The 21,360-nt window shown below is 41.2% G+C and overlaps 1 protein-coding gene across 1 annotated transcript in view; it reads left to right on the top strand.

Annotated features, from left to right (window-relative positions):
• Positions 1-21,360, top strand: part of LOC124286005 — a 68,331-nt gene that overhangs the window by 16,843 nt on the left and 30,128 nt on the right. Inside the window, exons 2-3 of the mRNA XM_046722321.1 lie at positions 2,209-2,273; positions 20,516-20,586. Coding sequence (XP_046578277.1) covers positions 20,520-20,586 — 67 coding nt within the window. The 5' untranslated portion in view covers positions 2,209-2,273; positions 20,516-20,519. The remainder of the gene's footprint in view (positions 1-2,208; positions 2,274-20,515; positions 20,587-21,360) is intronic.

Genomic DNA, 21,360 nt, shown 5'->3' with positions numbered 1-21,360 from the left:
ATAGTTCAACACTGATTCTGTTTGTTGTTGGTGTGAAACAATACTATTTACATTAATTGAGTATATTTACTTACAGACATGCTTTGTTTTTCTTTAGGGCTCCTGAGCCGCCGATTGTAAAGTGTCGTCCTCGGTGTAAAGCCGTATACATAATGTAACTGGTATGTCAATTAAACAGCAAATAGCATGAATACGTGCACGAGAAGAGGCGTTCTGTGTTTTATCTTGCTCGAAATCATTACTGTATGGCAGTCCCTCGAATTCAGATCGGTTGAAATATTAATAGTGCTTTTAGCAAAATCAAACCGGAGAACTATATAAGCAAAAACACAAAGAGACAACGTTCTGTATAAGTCATTGAAGCGGTTGACAGATTTATCGATTTTAGCTCTAGTTGGTACAGATGTATTATTTCATCTTACATGGCAGAGCTCAACACTTTAGTTTAGGCGGTGAGGAAGGACAGACTATCTTTACTCACCTCTACAACCTTCATCCCCCTACAGGAAGCAAGCAATTCACTGTGCATCACCGAGAATCGTGAGTTCAAACCTAGTTTCACAGCGTATAGGTTTCTCTGCACCATCAATGTGCTCGTGGGTTTCGGGTCTTCCTCCCACATCCATGTGATGTGTGAGTTTTTAACAGCGTTAAAACTGAATGACTGAGTGACTGACCGGCTCCGTGGTGTAGTGGTTAGAGCGTCCGCCCGGAGAGCGGAAGGTCGCGGGTTCGATCCCCGACCGCGTCATACCAAAAGACGTTAAAATATGGTACTTGTTGGTCCCTGCCTGGCGCTCGGCATTAATGGGTACAACAAGGCCTGGTCGGCTTGGAGTCAGTATAATGTGTCTGAGTGGGGTATTCATGCTTCACTGCGGCATGGTATCTCAGTGGGCTAGCTATATGAAACCAGCTTCAGTCTGGGCTAGTACACGTCGTCATATGAGCGTCACCTCACCTTGCTCACTCACTCACTCACTCGGGCACTGGCTGATACTCAAACTCAGAAACGGCTGGTAATGTAATTTGAACCCCATAGTTATGAATCTGTTGTTCAGTTTGTGCCTCGTAGAACATCTTTCTTCAAGACATGATAAATTCGAAACAAATTATCCCCAAAGGTACGGTTTTGAATAAGCAGTTACTATTCAATTCGTCACTTAAAAACATTCAGCTATTATATAAAATCGCTTAAATCCCTAAAGATGGAATGAAACTATAAACACCAAGTATATTCGACAACAACAATACGATGACGTCAATGCCTAGATGAATTATACAAAGCGATTGTATATTAATAAAGACCACGGTTGGTTACGTTCATTTCAGTACAGCCATTGTTTAAGCTGGGCCCCGTCTCGAATATCGCAATATACGCAAGGTTACGCGCGCAAAGGGAGCCTAGAATCATTTTTCTTTTTAACAGGCCGTCCGTATTAAGTTGACACAGTCGGAATCCTTTCAGAAACGTCTTATGATTCTGGAAATTCTTTTTTTTCGCTGTTAATTCATCAAATGCTGGATCGAGAAATATTCTTCCTCTACCTACATAAACTATACCGCTCCTCCTACCAAATACAATGTCGATGGATAATGATATATGGATGTATGATATATTGATGTGATGGAATCATCTGTCAAAATGTCATCAAATAATTTACAGAGTCATTGTGAGTGAATAGTGAGTTTCGTTTTACGTCGCACTCAACAATATTTCAGCTATATGGCGGCAGTCTTTAAATAATCGAGCCTGGACCAGACAATCCAGTGAGAAACAGCATGAGCATCGTCCTACGAAATTGGGAAACGATGTGTCAACAAAATCAGCGAGCCTAACCACCCGATCCCGGTAGTCGCCTCTTACGACAAAAATGGGTTAATAAAGATGAATTCTAACACGGATCTTCACGGGTAGAGAGTGATTGTGGCTATCTCGAAACCGTTTTGACAACGTAACAATATTCGAGTTTCATCAAGGTCGGCTAAATGTGGGAGGAAATCCCGAAGTAAAGCAGGTGTTACTCTTCTACCGCTTTGGTGAAATCTACCAGCAGGGGTGGGGTGTTGACAAACCTTAAAACATGATCGTGGGGAAAAGGGATTCGAACCCATGATCAAAGGTTTTTAGCTTGCTCAAGAGACGCCCCTCTGCATGCCAACCACTGCCTTTTTGGGACTGACTGTATGCTAAACTTCCTGTTCCAGAACATGGATACGCACATCCACAGTGGACGCAACCAGTAGCCAGAAATCCAGCAATCTGAGAACAGGTACGTCATCATAACATTAGAAACAATTTTACTTTACTTACAATGACATGCATTTGGATTGTGACCAACATTTTTTGACAGGTCAATTTCCATTGTACTTCTTCGTTTATTGACAAAATGTGTATGCAAGTGAAGCATCTATGTAAGTTAGATGCCATTCATCTTTACATGTTTGATTATTTTCGCGTCGGTATTTCAAAGTTGTTCTCATACTTTTTGGTCCTAAGGTTAAATCGTTCGCTCGTCTCGCCGAAGACCCGGGTTCGATTCCCCACCTGGGTATACTGTGTGAAGCTCATTTCTGGTTTCCATCCCCCACTAATCCCTCCCCCCTCTCTCCCCCGTGATATTGCTGGAATATTGCTAAAATCGGCGTCAAACTTAACTCACTCACTCACTCTTTTTATATTTAACGGTTTTGTAATGGGGTCTAAAAGGGATCTGAGGCAAAATCTGAGGGAACGTCTTGTATGGTTTATAAGATCCCTGTCTCTGTCTAGGCAAATGGTTTCAATTCCCCGTTGTGTAGGGTCTGTAACACTGGACACGTGTCAAGGTTTATGGGATGTGACACTGGACACGTGTCGAGGTTTTTTTAGATGGAGCACTTGGCACGTGTCAATATATATGGGGCGTAACACTGGATACGTGTCAAGGCGTATGGGATGTAACACTGGACACGTGTCAAAGCGTATGGGATGTAACACTGGACACGTGTCAAGGCGTATGGGATGTAACACTGGAAACGTGTCGAGGTATATGGGATTTAACACTTGACATGTGTCCAGGTGTATGGGATTTAACACTGGACACGAGTCAAGGTGTATGGGCTGTAACACTAGATACGTGTCAAGGCGTATGGGATGTGACACTGGACACGTGTCGAGGTTTATGAGATGTGACACTGGACACGTGTCAATATGTCTGGGGAGTAACACTGGACACGTGTCGAGGTGTATGGGATTAAACACTGGACACGTGGCAAGGTATATGGGATGTAACACTGGACAGGTGTCGAGGGATGTGGGATGTAAGACTGGACACGTGCCTAGGTGTATGGGATGTAACACTGGACAGGTGTGGATGTGGGATGTAAGACTGGACACGTGCCTAGGTGTATGGGATGTAACACTGGATACGTGTAGAGGTGTATGGGATGTAACACTGGACACGTGTCGAGGTATATGGGATGTAACACTGGATACGTGTCAAGGTATATGGATGTAACACTGGATACATGTCAAGGTATATGGATGTAACACTGGATACGTGTCTAGGTATATGGTATGTAACACCGGATACGTGTCAAGGTGTATGGGATGTGACACTGGACACGTGTCGAGGTATATGGGATGTAACACTGGATACGTGTCAAGGTATATGGATGTAAGACTGTATACGTTTCTAGGTGTATGGTATGTAAGACCGGGTACGTGTCAAGGTGTATGGGATGTCACTGGATACGTGTCAAGGTATTTGGGATGTAACACTGGACACGTGTCGAGGTATATGGGATGTAACACTGGATACGCGTCAAGGTATATGGATGTAAGACTGGATACGTGTCTAGGTGTATGGTATGTAACACCGGGTACGTGTCAAGGTGTATGGGATGTGTCACTGGATACGTGTCAAGGTGTATGGGATGTAACACTGGATACGTGTCGAGGTATATGGGATGTAACACTGGATACGTGTCGAGGTATATGGGATGTAACACGTGCAAAGGCGCACGTGTGTAACCCTGGACACGTATAAAGGTGCACGGGTTGTAACATTAGTCAATTGACAGTATGTATAGGTGTAACTCTGATCACGTATTGAGATGTATGGGTTTAAAATGACACACGTCAAAGCGTGTTGCTGTACCAATGGACGCAAGGCAAGGTATGGATAGTAATGAAGGCTATGAAATAATGAAGTGTAAATTACGCATGACGTATTACGGCTAAGGGGTGCAGTAGCTGAGATGTATTAAGTTTAATGGGTGCAGCAAGACGCATGCATATTCATAGGTATACCAGTGGAACCTGTTAAGCTTCTTGTGTAAGAATGGTGCAACAACTGACCCAGTGAAGGATATTGTGTACAAATGAAAACGTATACATTTTAATAGGTTTAACAATTGACCTTTTAAACAAGCGTTTGGTGTTGCCATGGAGTTGTTCTAAGATGTATGCGTGACACTTATAGACAGAGAGTTCTGCTGAAAGACAAACACTAGAGGCTTGGAATTAGTAAATGTGATTGTTGAATACTGTCGCCAAGAAAAGTACAAAGGATTATTTGTGGGTGGTTGAATTAAAAATTAACAAATAATGTAGTTCATTGTCTGTTCGACAGATATGTCTTGGGCCGTTACTTAGTCTAATTGATGCCTTGTTGTTTCTTAGCACGGCATAACCGCTAAAACTGTCCAGAGCAATTAACTAATGGCCAGAAAAAAACCCACATCACCTTGATTTGAATTCTGGATAGGTTCTTTGCCTTACTTCTTGCTGGAAAAGTACGCAAAAAAATCAATATAGAAAATACACGTGGCCCGTCTTTGGTATAGCATACTCGTGGCCCGTCTTTGGTATCTCCGGATCTCTGCAGAAAACGTGCAGCGACACGTGAGTGTTGGTCCACGAAAGAAATGCAGGATATATTATCAGTGTATGATATCTTCACATTTCATGTACTTTAGTCTTGTATTCAAACGTATTTGTGAGATTCATTTATTCGCTTGAACATGTATTGTTGTTTCAGAATGAATGGTGCTAACAATGTCCCTTCACTACCATATTTGGATAACAGTCAAACATAGAATGTACAACAATCCGACATATGCATAACGATCGGTGGCAATGTGACTAAACAGAGGTAAACTGTGGGGCAAAAGTCACTTTACCCTACAGTTGATAGTATATTCCGAAAATAAACACTGTTTTCTTTACAAAACATAGCCCTAACAAAACAAAAATCGCATGATACACATATACTGATTGGTAGCTTAGACATGTTGTTTAACAAATACAGTTCGCTCTACCACTATGTATAGTGTAATAAAGCACACTTTCGCCCTGAACTATTATAGTTAAAGCACGAGAACGCCTGCGTCCGAGTGCTTTAACGTTATAATAGTTCAGGGCAAAAGATCCGGGTTTGAATGGGTCTTCAGCCGTAAGATTCGACAAACGGGATCGGGTTGCCGCTGGCTTGGTTGGCACATGTCATCGGTTCCCAATTGCGCAGATCGATGCTCATGATATTGATCACATATTACAACACACTTGATTTTACGTCACAAAATAATACAACACATGTGTATTAACGTCACACATCACAACACACCTGTATTAACGTCACACATCACAACACACCTGTATTAACGTCACACATCACAACACACCTGTATTAACGTCACACATCACAACACACCTGTATTAACGCGACACATCACAACGCACGTATTAACGTCACACATCACTTGTATCAATATGTTGACATATGAGAGACATGTAAAATTTTTGACAAGAATGCTTTCTTTCCTGTACACCTGTTACTGCAGTCTTGATAATTTTGTCAGGCTAATCCATATTAACTATTGTCTTGAGAATTTTACTATGCTAAGTTTTTGTACCAACATAAATACATTAAATTGCCTTGTACGTATAAAGAAAGTAACCAGTAAATCTGATATTAAAATGTGAAATTCAACGTAATGCAACAACATAATCATAATAATTCGTCTTGGACGTCTCCCTTGTCACATAAAGTAAGTAAAAAGGAAATCTGATATCACAATGTTTTATCCACTATATACATTGTATCTAATACACTCAAGCATGTATAATGCGATGTACCAATGTGTCTTCATTTTGTATTATGGGCCTCTGGCCTAGAACTACAGAAATAAATCTGTCTGTCTGTCTGTCTGTCTGTATTAACGCCACACATCACAACACACCTGTATTAACGCCACACATCACAACACACCTGTATTAACGCCACACATCACAACGCACGTATTAACGTCACACATCACGACACACCTGTATTAACGTCACACATCACAACACACCTGTATTAACGCCACACATCACAACACACCTGTATAACGTCACACATCAAAACACACCTGTATTAACGTCACAAATCACAACACACCTGTTTTAACGTCACACATCACAACACACCTGTATTAACGCGACACATCACAACGCACGTATTAACGTCACACATCACAACACACCTGTATTAACGTCACACATCACAACACACCTGTTTTAACGCCACACATCACAACGCACCTGTATTAACGTCACACATCACAACGCACGTATTAACGTCACGTTAATGGCACATCTTTTTGAATCAACATGTTCCTGCAGGATAGATGGAGGAAAATACAAAATAAATTCTCTCCATTGGATTTAATATAAACCAAATTACTTTGCATCACTTCGTCAAGCTGTCTCTGCATCTCTTCATTCAGTCTGCAACACCAGGTCACAAACATAGAGTCTGTTTCCCAGTAAAGTGGATTAACGTCGGGCCTTATAAAGGACGAATGTTCATTTATCAGGCGTGATACCAGAGTGTCAATCTAGTCATTATACCACACATTGAGAGCTGGATGGCGACTGACTGGTCAAGTCATGACCGCAATTAGTTGTCAATGAAGATGTGATGGATGTATGAGGCGAGATTATTTCATCTAAATTTCTGAATTAATTTCCGCCTGGCTTAGAGAACAAAGCAGCAGGATAAAAAGCCTAGTTGGCAAGCGCGAACATTCCCGAATGCAGTAATGCCGGGATGGGACGATGGTGTAAAGCTGAACGTTCGAGTAAGTAGTTCTTATTGAATATACTCGAGTTATACTGAAATAACCTACGAAACTTCTTTTGATATATTTCTATGCTAATGTATATCAACAGTTCATAACGATTTAATAAATCTATGATAACTTGAGTTTGAAGATTGAAGATTGTCATATTTAGACAATCATTTTGTTGTGGTTTTGATCCTTTCCTGTCAGACGATTGATTGGTTGGTTGCTGTTTTAAGCCGCACTCAGCAATATCCCAGCTATATGGCGGCGGTCTGTAAATAATCAAGTCTGGACCAGGCAATCCAGTGATCAACAGCATGTGCATCGATCTACGCTACTGGGATACGATGACATGTGTCAACCAAGTCAGCGAGCCTGACCACCCGATCCCGTTAGTCGCCTCTTACGACAGGCATGGGTTACTGGAGACCATTTCGAACCCGGACCTTCACGGGTAGACAAGCATGGGTTACTGAAGACCAATTCTAACCCGGACCTTCACGGGTAGACAAGCATGGGTTACTGAAAACCAATTCTAACCCGGACCTTCACGGGGAGACAAGCATGGGTTACTGAAGACCAATTCTAACCCGGACCTTCACGGGTAGACAAGCATGGGTTACAGAAGACCAATTCTAACCCGGACCTTCACGGGTAGACAAGCATGGGTTACAGAAGACCAATTCTAACCCGGACCTTCACGGGGAGACAAGCATGGGTTACTGAAGACGAATTCTAACCCGGACCTTCACGGGTAGACAAGCATGGGTTACTGAAAACCAATTCTAACCCGGACCTTCACGGGTAGACAAGCATGGGTTACTGAAAACCAATTCTAACCCGGACCTTCACGGGTAGACAAGCATGGGTTACAGAAGACCAATTCTAACCCGGACCTTCACGGGGAGACAAGCATGGGTTACAGAAGACCAATTCCAACCCGGACCTTCACGGGTCTCCGGTCAAACTGAACCTGTTTAATGTTTGATGAAGACTCAGTTGGTCCACGCCAGAAGCATGCATCTTCAGAAAGTAACCAACCATCACCATAGTTTCCTTTCCACTTCCTTTTATCTATTCGTCCTACAAGTGTCTATGTCTAATTACCACATCGCATTTACCTGTGACACAGGCCCATGGCTGATGTGGTTTGGCACTTAGGCGCAGGGACGGAACTACCTTCGTCTTCAAAGAGCAGTAAAGTGACTGGTCGTCAATGCATTGTAAAGGATAGGGTATACATGTCCATTCGTACGCTTTAGAAGTTTTGTACGCCCTCAAACTTTCGAGCGTGAATAGTTCTGGCGTATCCATCAGATAAAAATGAATGTCCGTAAATGTTATGGCTGGCCACGAAACAGCTCGCGAAATAATAGGGATCTGGCAAACTACACATGTCCTCACGCTATTTCAGCTTTGAAACATTTCTTGAACGGATAACTTAACATATAATATGACCATTGTTGAACTTTCACTCTCGAATCGTTGTTTTTGCCCATTGATGCTTCCTGCCTGCCGGTGCGCGTGCAACCTAGCTACGTGACGTCACATCCGTAAACATCTGGCATTTCCTATCGTGTGAAACGTAAGGACAGACGTCAGTCAGCTAGGGGACACAATCCAAGTCATGTTTAGACCCTCAAGCACGCTCCTTATCAAATGTGTTAATGTTAAGGATCTGAACACAGTGTCCCCAAATAGCTGCAACCAACCAGTGCTTGTTTTGTGTCCGTAGTGACGCATAGAAGGCAGGGGATTCGAAACAATAAGCACCATCTTATGACGTCTTTTGATATAAGTGAATCCGGGGGGAGACCTTCCGTTCTCAGTGAGACGCTCTACAGAGCAGCCTTGCTAGTATCATAACAAAAGACAGTACAGGTATGGTGCAGTTGTGTCTGGAAGTACCGTTATACCAACGTAAACTCCACTCCCTCAGTCAGAGAAGGAATGTATTCACGAGTAATGGAAGATAAAGTGTAATGTGTGCAAGCTCATGTTGACGAGGTACGTCATGGTAACACGGAAACGGGATTTGTTTCTTTTACATTACATTGTCAACTGTCAAATCTATTCTATACACATCTCTAAAGTAATAAGATGATACAATTCAGAAGTGTTAATGGCTAAATTTTGATAGATTTGATTGGTATTTTAGAATCGAATGAGTAATAAAAGAGTAGGCTAGTTTATGGATGACAGAGTCTTCATAATACAATTGGCACCCTACTTTTGTATTACTCATCAACTTCTAAAATGCCAATCAAACGCCTTCTACATGGCATCATAATATACTCATCCAAAAAAGTTTTGCACGCTGGTATAAAAAATGACAAAAGTCATGTTGGTTTTGCATTTAATTTTTCCATCTTAAAATTACTCAAACTTGTGTTCATTGTTCTCCACAACGCTACTATGACCCCAAAACCAAACATGGGGTATTGCTCTAAAAACGTCAATATCGTGTGTGACCTCTATTGGCCTGAATTACAGCTGTACATCGCCGTCTCATGTTGTTAACAACTGCTCTCCACTCACCAACGTTAACGTTACCCCATTCACGTATGAGGGCATTTTCAAGGTCACGACAGTTATCAATATGGGGGTGATGTTCTTTGACCCTCCTGCCGAGATTGTCCCGCTTTATGGGAGTGATGTCTGGGGATCTTCCTGGCCACTGTACAGGTTGAATGTTGTGTTGCCGAAGAAGATCTCTTCTTCGAATAGCTCTGTGGGATCCAGCGTTGTGCAGTCAGGTTTCCTGGAACAACAATCAAGCCTGTCTTTCCTCCTGCATGGATCCCTGCCCAAACCATGAAGCTGCGACCTCGATAGCGGTCACATTCGATGACGTTATTGGCGTCATAACGTTCACCCACTCGTTGCCATACTCTGCGTCGTCCATCTGCAATTCAACACAGAAACGTGATTCATCAGTGAATAATGTCTGGTTCCCCTGTTGACGACGCCAGGGCCGAGGAGCACGTGCCCATTGCGAACGTTCCTGTCTGTGACGTTGACTCAATGGAACTCCAACCACTGGACGTCGGGCAAACAGTTGGGATGTGTGCAAACTTTTCCTTACCGTTTGGGGATGACCTGTTGCAACTGTCTAACCAACTTTGGAGCACTGGTAAACCTGTGACGTGATGACCTCACCAAATTTCGGTCCTCCCGGGGTGTGGTCTTACGAGGTCTGCCGGAGCGTGGCCGATCTCTGACATGACCGGTCTGCTGTACACGTGTCTGAAATGACGCGTTACCTGTGTAATTGTTTCACCAGTCAGTCAGTCTCCCAGTCGCTTCATGTCGCTGATTTTCAGGAATGCCTCTACTGCGTCACATGGTTGATTTTCTAACTTTTGAAATGTTTTACCCTTACAGGATAATGTCTCAATGGGTATGCATTAATGCATCGGCCACGGGGATAATTTTCATTGTTTTTGAAACAAGAAAATGTGTTTCACGTGAATTGGGTTTTTGAGGATCCTTTGGGTTTTTGAGAATGAACATGATATTAATTCGAATTGTGTCAAATACGTTCAGTGAATGTGGAGAAAGTTCTTCTTTGATAATATTAAGGATTATTGTTAATCTTTGAGACAGGGATTTTGTGTTACAAATTGTTTTTTTTCGCCATTTGTGTCACGTAGTTTTATACCTCCGCTGAGAATATCAATTAGTCTCGCCTTTTGTGCTGTGAGAACAATTGTTGTTGTTCATTATTATCGCAATCGTTAGAATCGTCTACATCTACCCGACTTCATTGTGTCAATTAAATCAGCTGATACAGTGTAATAGTCATGCACTCTCTCAACTCTCTCTGAGCAGTGTGATGGCCCAAACGTAATCGGAGCTATTTAATTATGCTTACATTGTCGGTCGCCTGGGACGTCGTTGATCCGGGTACGTGTCGTACTGCGGGGAAAGTTGATGTTGCTAATTATTATACATGTAAACTGTTTAAAGAAGAGTATTACTCAAAATTGATTTCATCCATACAGGTGCACCAAGGTATGTCAGCCTGTGCTTCATAGTCAGTCTGTCCTTTTATTACTGATAAAATCCGACCCACATCAAACTTTGATTGACGAAAAAGGCATTTGAGGGTATTAGGTATATTTACGTAGAATGATATGAAATAAAAGATTCCGATTGCATATCAGCACCCCATCCCATGATATTATCAAATCGTTATGTGTATTATGCATATCAAATGCGTGTTGACAAACTAGATGGAGGTACATTGAGTGCAGTGACTGGGTTATAGGTACAGAAGGCTAGGGCATGGGTACAGACTGCATGCTTCAACACGTCACTGTTGCTGCTCCTGCTGTTAGAGGTGAGGTGAAATTTAGTTCTCGACTCAGGTTTAATGTTCTTGTATAGTGACTCGGCGAAGGTTACACTTGAAAGTTCTTACACAGCGATGAACAGGGAAGGTTGTACGGTGAGTGGGCCAGGAAGAGCCTTGTTTTACGACCCGATGACAATGGGATATGTGAGACGATCCCTCCATTATGCATGTGAGACGATCCCTCCATTATGCAAGTGAGACGATCCCTCCACTATGCATGTGAGACGACCCCTCCATTATGCATGTGAGACGATCCCTCCATTATGCATGTGAGACGATCCCTCCATTATGCATGTGAGACGATCCCTCCATTATGCATGTGAGACGATCCCTCCATTATGCATGTGAGACGATCCCTCCATTATGCATGTGAGACGATCCCTCCATTATGCATGTGAGACGATCCCTCCATTATGCATGTGAGACGATCCCTCCATTATGCATGTGAGACGATCCCTCCATTATGCATGTGAGACGATCCCTCCATTATGCATGTGAGACGATCCCTCTATTATGCATGTGAGACGATCCCTCCATTATGCACGTGAGACGATCCCTCCATGTTTTATCCTATAATGCCGAACGCCAGGCAGGGTGACAACAAGTACCATCTTTTAGTTTCCTTTGGTATGACGTGGCCAGAATCGACACAGAGGCGTTCCTTCTGTAGGAAACACATGCATGTGGTTTGTCATAATGCAAAGTCACATGCACGCTCTATAAATGTGAACTGTCGCCCCCAATCCGAGTCAGTTTAAATCGCACTATCCCCCGTGTGTTGACGTCATCTGGTTATCTGCATAAGTTTCAGTTTACAAAAAATACGACTCAATGCGACGTCCACGATGACGCTGTGGGAAGGTCCTGTAGTGTGCAAATACGACCCCTTTCATTAATGAAGGTCAATGCAGTAATCAAGTAATTGACAAGCTATCCACGATGCCCCATATGTAGAGACATTTCTCTTTCTTCAGATTGCTCTTGAAAACAATCTTTAATTAATGATCAGATACGGTTCAGTGACCACTGGCGCCGAATGCTTCCTTAAAACAACAGTTGTTATACCCAGTATAAAAACACGCCCCAGTACCTGGTGAACTTAGACATTTGACTAAACTGTATACATCTATGACGGAGAATTCCCCATGGACGACACTGACGTCTACAACGTCATCTCAGTTCTTGTAGCAAGCCCAACTGATCGCGTCGCCTTTAGACGACATACGAGGTACAGATCATTCACACTAGCGTGTGAGTTTGACGTGAGTAAACGTTATTAGAAAAAGAGACATTAGATTGTTAATAACTCTCTTCTGTACATACAAAAACAGCTTTGTACAAAATAACATTAAATTTTATAGAAAGTATAGAACCATGTAAAAGAATTAAAAGTGAACAATTTCCAAAACTTCACATACCTATATGTATTATGATATATGTTTGATGCTTTCCAGGATTAAGAATTAAAAAGCAGACTTTAAAACACGAACTGGTTTTATGAAATATAAAACAATTTTTTTCGACATCAGGATTTGCTTAAATAATCTGAAACTTAACAATGAATTCATTATAAAGAGTTGCCCTGGCATCGACACATAATACGGAGTGGAACAACACAAGAATCACGTCTACTACGCTGTTACTACAGTGAACACACTTTCTGTTTTGGAGAGGTACACCTTCATGCCAAACGGTCTCCTCTCGAATTGGAGCCACGTCCCATCTAATCTTGGCTAGTGCCGATCTATAGTTCATCTGCTGTTCCATACACGTGCTAGGAACCTCGGTACACTCTCAGTTTATTAAGATGATTTCTCCCATCTTCTGTTCTCAACATATCACTCCAACGTGTAACATAGTCATTCATATACCATTATATTACCTGCTGGGTGGCGCTGATATTGGAGGGGCGGTGGGTAGCCTAGTGGATAAACCTTTCGCTCGTCTCGCCGAAGACCCGGGTTCGATTCCCCACATGGGTATAATGTGTGAAGCCCATTCCTGGTGTCCCCCACCGTGATATTGCTGGAATATTGCTAAAAGCGGCATAAAGCTAAAACTCACACTGATATTGGAGTAAGTGAGTGGGTGAATTATGTGCCACTAGAAGCATAATCTATGTTAACCCTCGATAACTGGTTTCTGTCGTGACCAAGGGATGTTACTCTGCCTAAACGAACGGGCCAACCGTAACTCCTATGCCCACTGAAAGACCAGGCGTTGAAGGTGTGCTCACAGTGAAAAGAGGTTTGAAAACTTCGTGTGACTGTCTACACCAAATAAGGATAATTTATTGCCTAAGAGAATTAAACTGTAGTAAACATCAATTGTAAGGCTGAGATGGTACAATATGTACTGAAAACATTTCGTATATCATTTTGATATTCGGAATAGAGAGAGCTGTAGAACGGAATCATTTCAAGAGGCAGTTTTACATACCGATTGAGCCAGTCACCATGTTTGATACCTGGACACATTAAACAAAGTCTTAAGTCTACATAAGCTTGATTGGACATACGTAAAGGTTCATGAATTGTGACGTGTTCTTATTGTGTTTTGAACGTCACCAAGTAGAGGTTCTTGGGTCTCGTAAAACCCTGCTTCTTCTATTACTTATCAACCTCTCATCAGGATAATACGTTGTAGTCACCTGTCATCGCAGAATATTGCCATAACGCTAAGCGTACATACTGTTATTTTGTTGACAAGAAAATACCACTGAAATGATTTGCATGAACACACAATATAGACTCACTTTATGGATAACAACCTTCGTGAGTGCAACGTTTCGATACAGATTCTTGTATGGTTGTGACTCAGGAATGTGACTCAGGAACTTGAAGTGTTGATGATGATGATGATGATGATGATGATGATGATGATGATGATGATGATGATGATGATGGTGATGACGATGATGACTCGAAGATTTAGATTTAACGTGTGCTTTGAAGTGGGGATGTATATATACTGAATAACAACGACAACAACATATTAACATAACTGGCTAGGCAGTAAGCTGATAAAACAAGTGTGATAACAGAGGGAAAGAGGTGGAACCCAGAGATGTACAAGTCAAAGGTGTTGTTAAAAAAGGGGGATCGGTTTGGGTAGGTTTTCTTTCTTACAGATTAGTGATAGTTAAAGCAACGTAGCTCTAATCCCTAAAGACGTACACATACCTACGTCGGAGTGTAGCACACATGAAGCAACGTAGCTGTAATCTCTAAACAGATACACACACAGTCAAACCTGCATGCCAGTGTAGCACACATGAAGCAACGTAGCTCTAATCCCTAAACAGATACACACACAGTCAAACCTGCATTCGAGTATGGCACACATGAAGCAACGTAGCTCTAATCCCTGAACAGATACACACACAGTCAACCCTGCATCCACATGAGGCAACGTAGCTCTAATCCCTAAATAGGTACACATACAGCCAAACTTACATCTGAGTGAAGCACATATGAAGCAACGTAGCTCTAATCCCTAAACAGGTACACATACAGTCAAACTTACATCCACATGAGGCAACGTAGCTCTAATCCCTAAACAGATACACATACAGTCAAACTTACATCCACATGAGGCAACGTAGCTCTAATCCCTAAACAGATACACATACAGTCAAACTTACATCCACATGAGGCAACGTAGCTCTAATTCCTAAACAGATACACATACAGTCAAACCTGCATCAGAGTGTAGCACACATAAAGCAACGTAGCTCTAATCCCTAAACAGATACGGATGTGATCAAACCTGATTAAACCCTCATAGTCTAGGCATGACAGTCACTAACTGAATCGGCCATAATAAACGCTGAAGACACGGTCCTGTGAAGTATCATTGCATTGATCTCAGTTTACGCGTTACCTCTGTCTCAGTTTAATATCCTGGAAAGAGTAAATGGCGTCAATGCCTATGAATGTGTTATTGATGTGCCATGTCAATGAGATATTCAGCTTCATAAACAGAAATGTGGTTTTCTTTTCATGTACCATGATGGACGGCGGGTTATTGATTACAGCATTTTCGAAGTTCATGTAAATAGAATGAACATGTATAGATTTCTTATTCATTGTGGCGATATCTCTGTAGGTTTATACAAGTCTTCTATCGTTTGCATTTAAAGTGTATTATATTTCTCCTATTTGCTAAACACATATCGTGTGTGCAGAGTACACTAATTATCAACGCTGACAATACGAGAATATACAACAGTGTACTCGACAAATCGCTAGCTGTTGACTAAGCGGATTTAGACAGACCACCTTTATGTATCCAGTGTTCAAATGATATTGTTTGTTTACTTAATTTCGCAAAACAACGACCGCTGCTTCTACCCATGTCTGGGGAAGCTAGGAAGAGTCTCACCCTGACAATTCGGGTTGCTGCTTTGCATGTAATTTTGTTGATGAAGTCGTTGAAAATCATAAAATTTGCCATCCCGGTGGTGGTGAAAAAGCTTAGTTGTTGAAGCGTTTGCTCGTTACGCCGGCGGTCCATGTTTGATTCCCCTCATTGATACAGGTGGAATATTGCTAAATGCCTCGTCAAAACATGGTCCTTCACACATGCTATCCCAGTACTGTGTCATATGTGGGTTTGCTTCATATACTACCAGCAGAGGGTTAGACTCACTAGTGTAAATATAGCCACTTACTTATAGCCAGCCATCTGTTCTAAAGTAGATTTTTCAAAATATTTTATACTATTTAAAGGTACTGTTTAAACATGAACTGATGTACCGTAAAACAAATTCGTAACGTTGAAAAGATTATTGTCATGAATTCAATTACTTATGAAACTCGGTGAAAGTTGGCGAATTCTTAACAAAACGCAGCTGTTCACATGCACGATATTTGCACATGCTTTTCAGCAATTGGATGCATGATCTTCGTGTATTTCATCTGCATAAGGTTTGTAGTTGGTTCACCTAGGTTAGTGGAGAAATTCATCTTCGATGTAACCATATATATATATATATATACATAGCATGTAGTGAGTGCTTTAAGTGAGTCTACACTTTTGATGGGTAGATATAGATTTCCTGGATAACTGCAAACACACTGATGCTTCTCTGGATGCCGCTTCCTGTTGCTCACAATGGAAACTGTTGTTTGTGGAGACCCCTGAAACAACCTCCAGTTGGTTTGTGGAAGACCACAGTCCATACAAACAGCAGCAATTTCTTTCCTATATGCTTTCATATACAATTTACAGTTTAGGCAGGTATTCTCATCTATACGGTGGATATGAGGCTCAGCTTGTGATGAAATTGTCGGCAGTGTTGATGATTCTGGTAATATTCCGTTTTGACGGAAAAAGGGCTCAAATTTTGAACAACACTACAATGAAAATACGTTTATACATGTTATCTGGTTCTTTTGGGTGGAATGAGTGTTATAATTTTCGATTTCTTATTAACACCCAAATCTGAAAATTCCTAATATTTATCGATCTGTTATACACAAAGGGTTGGCATTGATTTTCCGTGACGCATTCTCTTATAGAACTCGAACGATTAATATACCACATCCAGTCTCGATTGCTAATCATCGTGCATTGTGATATTTTTCATATGAAAATAGACGACCGGCGAAAGCGAAAACATTAATTTATAAGTGACCTCAGGAGATCAATATAGACCATCACGTCCGGATGTATCTCCCACAGTTTCATAAAGGATTCTTATATGCGGTAATTACTCTCTGTCATGCACGGCAGTGAAAAGCTTTGTTTTTTTCTCACGCCAACTTGTTTTCATAAAACAATATAACACAGAAAAATCACTGGTACTGGTATGAACAAATATTCAATTCTCACTGTAAATTATTAATGGTGCAATGGACCATACAGCATTGGTTGGAGGTACCACGACTTAATTACCTGTCTACAGTTTAATAAGACCGGGATCACCGTGTGCATTGTGAACCTGTGACAGCTATGTCAAGTGCTGTGGGAGATACAATGACTGATCGGCCTTAATCTAAGGATTGGCTGATCAGAATGTAGACAATAGCTTCCCCTCGTAGGTTCAAGTAGTCCACACTTACAAATGGAAGGTGTCACAAATACTGAGTTGAGTTGTCTCTCTTTGGGTGAAACCCTGTCATCATCAAACTAACTAACTAATTAACTAACATATATACTTGTATTGGTATTTTGAATAAGATCGTTAAAAACAGTCGGTCGGATCAATATAAAATTGACAACACAAAACATCTTATATGAGAGTTAAGTATGATCTTTATACAAAACAAACGCCCGTTGATATATGGCAAAACCCCGTATATTCAGGAGGGTTATAAAAGGCACTAGTTGCCATTACGTTGTTAAAGTGAATTAAATAGTTTCTTCTATAATATGACAAGGCCACAGCTTTATGTCCTAACCCCGTAAAAGTTAGATATGAACTGTTATGCACATTTGTAATCAGATTATAGACCTCAGTTGGTATCTTGAACCATCAGTTGTACCTACCTTAGACCATACGTCTCTTTTATTGAATAGGATTTGGCAAACGACAATACCAGAACAGGAGTGTGGTCAAGTGGATGTTAGAAAAAGCTATCGATACAAAGGATTTTCTACAACTCAATTACATTTATGATAACAATCTGCGTCACATTACGAAAATGATAACGATGGGATAACCTATTCCCATAAACATGTTGTAATGGTGTAATGGTTGATAAAAATGTAAATGGGTTTGCCGAGTAGGAGCTATTTCTATTTCTTCGATCCGCGCAATATTCGTTTGCTCAATTAACTATTGGATAACATTCACAATACGTTGAGTGTGTGCCGGAGCGCTGTAACAACAAATGGCAGCCAATGTGTCGCTTCTACAAGACACGTTGATTGGGTGTCTCACTCATATATAAGTATGGTAGACATGTTGAACCCATTCCAAATTTGACACATCAGTGACAAAAGTAATGTCCGATGCAATTCCCAATCTTGACTTATACCATCCATTCCGATGTTGTGTTTTCGGTAATAATTACCTTGCCTTTGCATGTGTGTATGACGGATGACGCCGATGAGGCAGAATACGCTCATCTGTTTCACCAATATTTGACAGCGATTCGTAAATACATGCTAAGGATATAGTCGAGATAATACAATCAACTTTGCAAATCTTTATAGATTCGGAAAGGGTTTTGTCGCATGCATATGCAAGTTTTCTCACAATTAGAGCAACTTGTCAATTAATGATAGAAATGAAAAGTGTCCGTAATTTATGAGGTGAAATGAAACTGGGTTTCAACGTAGCGTTAAAGATTATTACATTCTTCTATATAGCGCCATTAAAGCTTTGTATTTCCATATGAAAATAGGGAATAGCATCAGACATAATAATATTTTGGTGCTTCAAATTTGGAAATGTCCACGTTTTATAAGCTTCAGTAAGGTCTTGAATGTTGACCCTTTTGAGCAATATTGGTGTCATGGTCTTTGCAACTTTCGCTGAAAGATGGCGATGTTTCGGTATCCATGTTCACCACTTTTCGTGATATATGACCAATGGATCCGGAATGAATAGTTTGTGTACAAAGTTGAAAAATCACACGGTATTAACCCAACTGGCTAAAGAAAATAATTGTTGCCATGTTGTCCATTTAACCTGTAACATGTGTGAAGAGTAATCTGTGGGTGTGCAATTATGCCGAATAACTCCAATGACAAGAGACGAAATCGTAATTTTGAAAACCAAGAAGTATAATTGAAATAACAAGAAATTGCGATTTACAAATATTCTAAAAGACCAAAGTGGCACCATGAGGTTGTCGTGGTTATGCACAAACATAACGCGTGTTCCAAACAACAGGTGTAATTATTATTAATCTAAGCTCTCCATCCCTAACTTCTGAAATTAATGATCGGATGCAGTAACTAATAAACACAAACCCAGCCCTCGTACCGGATACATGAAATGGCACTAAAATGGTTCATTTAGTTTTAGATCCTGTTGCTATGGGGACAGGGCATGCCTATTATGATATCACCATGTCTATGGAAACTACACCTGTAATCAGCGTCATCAATCATTTTCCCTCCCTGGTGGATCCTCTCCTGTTGAAACGGTCGTCAAGAAACAAAGTCTAAATGTTGCATGAATTAGATAATGCCCAACTGCATTGCTGTGATAGCAGAACATATCATGGCACTACTGCTTATAGAGTGGAATATCCAAAGGGAACCATGCATACGTAATTTAAGGAAATCCCAGGGGAGATACAATAATGTCATATAGTTTATTATTTTAAAAAATGTCATTGTCCCTATTTACCAAAGTCTAGGTTATTCGCTCCCTTGACGGTGATATTGGTCAAAGATGGCTTAATTAGTTCTGCCTTATTATCCTGTCAGCTTAGCTATGTTTATGTTATAACTGGAATGAAGCTGCTTGATTTACACACATGCAGATTCATTTAATGGACATTGATCAGTGATCATTGTTTGCGGTAAGGGGCACACAAAGAGTGTATAATGCCTTGATAACTATACCCAGACTGAAAGCGTTAAGGTGTGTGTGTTTGTTTTCTTTATATCAACGCCCTAGTCTCCGGACCACACCTTCCTGACGGACATATCAAATAATGCCACATATAAGGTCAATATGTCAGTTGAGGAGGAAATCTGCCAATACCATACATCAGCACTGACAGTTGTGTTCTTGACTTGCTTCCAAAGCTTCAAAACAAATCCGAACAAAATATGGACATTTCTCCTGGGTGCGTGGCGAACACCCAGGGGCAAAGAACGAAGTGTTGAACAAACTCTTCAATCCTTGGATAACCATCATCTGGTCGGGTACCGACTGCAGGAGTTAAACGTATATAGCCCTGTGGGGACTTGGGTTAGAATAGTGCCCAATGACATACATGCTGGTAGACGCCTCTTAGTTAGTTTGCGGGTCAGTATCTCTTTGCTGAGTGCATGTCTGGAAACGTTGATGATGCCGACCACGGTGCAGTCTTCCGCCACTGTTCCAGCTGGAATACACCTGACTGCAAACTTATCTCTTACCAGGCTGCTGTTGTGTTCCAGACAGATGGCTGTTGACGTCTTCCGCCTCCTCCTGCTGTGCTGGCTGCTCACGTGGAAACCAGCAGATGTTTGTAAGTCTCATCACATTGTCACCCCAAAATTTTGTGTAGAGTATCCATCTTCTTCCTTCCTCTTTTCAGCCTTCTCTTTCTTGCTCTACATATTCTCTTTTCAGCCTTCTCTTTCTTGCTCTACATATTCTCTTTTCAGCCTTCTCTTTCTTGCTCTACATATTCTCTTTTCAGCCTTCTCTTTCATGCTCTCCATATTCTCTTTTCAGCCTTCTCTTTCTTGCTCTCCATATTCTCTTTTCAGCCTTCTCTTTCTTGCTCTACATATTCTCTTTTCAGCCTTCTCTTTATCTTCCCAATTCTTCCTCCTTCTTCTCCACCTTCTTCTCCTAATTCTTCTAATTCTACACAGACAGGAACATGAAAAGTCCTAAAATGTATCACACATGCAAGACGAGGGGAAGGTCGGGGATTCGATCGTCGTTGTTACCCGTGCAGCATTACGAGTGAGAAAACAAGGACTGCTTGGTACAGAATATATTGTGTTTGAGTGGGCTTTTCATGTCAATACTGCGGCATGGTATCTCAATGGGCAGCACCACGAAACCGGAATTAGGCCGGACGAGCACAAGGACATGCATGTCGTTATCTATGTGCAACAATCTTTAACACGACTTTGAAATCCAGTTCACCCCACCTCTCGAAAGGAAAATGACTTCCAGTTTCTATCATTTAAAAACATGTGTTATTTTTTTCATTCTTTTTTTGTAAACAATCTCATTAATTTGAATTGTGAATGAGATGGAGCCTATAGTCTTCATTTAATTACCAGCG

This window comes from Haliotis rubra, unplaced genomic scaffold (genome assembly GCF_003918875.1).
Source record: "Haliotis rubra isolate DU_JTF1 unplaced genomic scaffold, ASM391887v1 Scf372, whole genome shotgun sequence".
In the NCBI taxonomy this organism is placed as follows: domain Eukaryota; kingdom Metazoa; phylum Mollusca; class Gastropoda; order Lepetellida; family Haliotidae; genus Haliotis; species Haliotis rubra.
The sequence above is the reverse complement of the archived record's forward strand: the minus strand, read 5'-3'. Positions and strand labels throughout refer to the sequence as shown.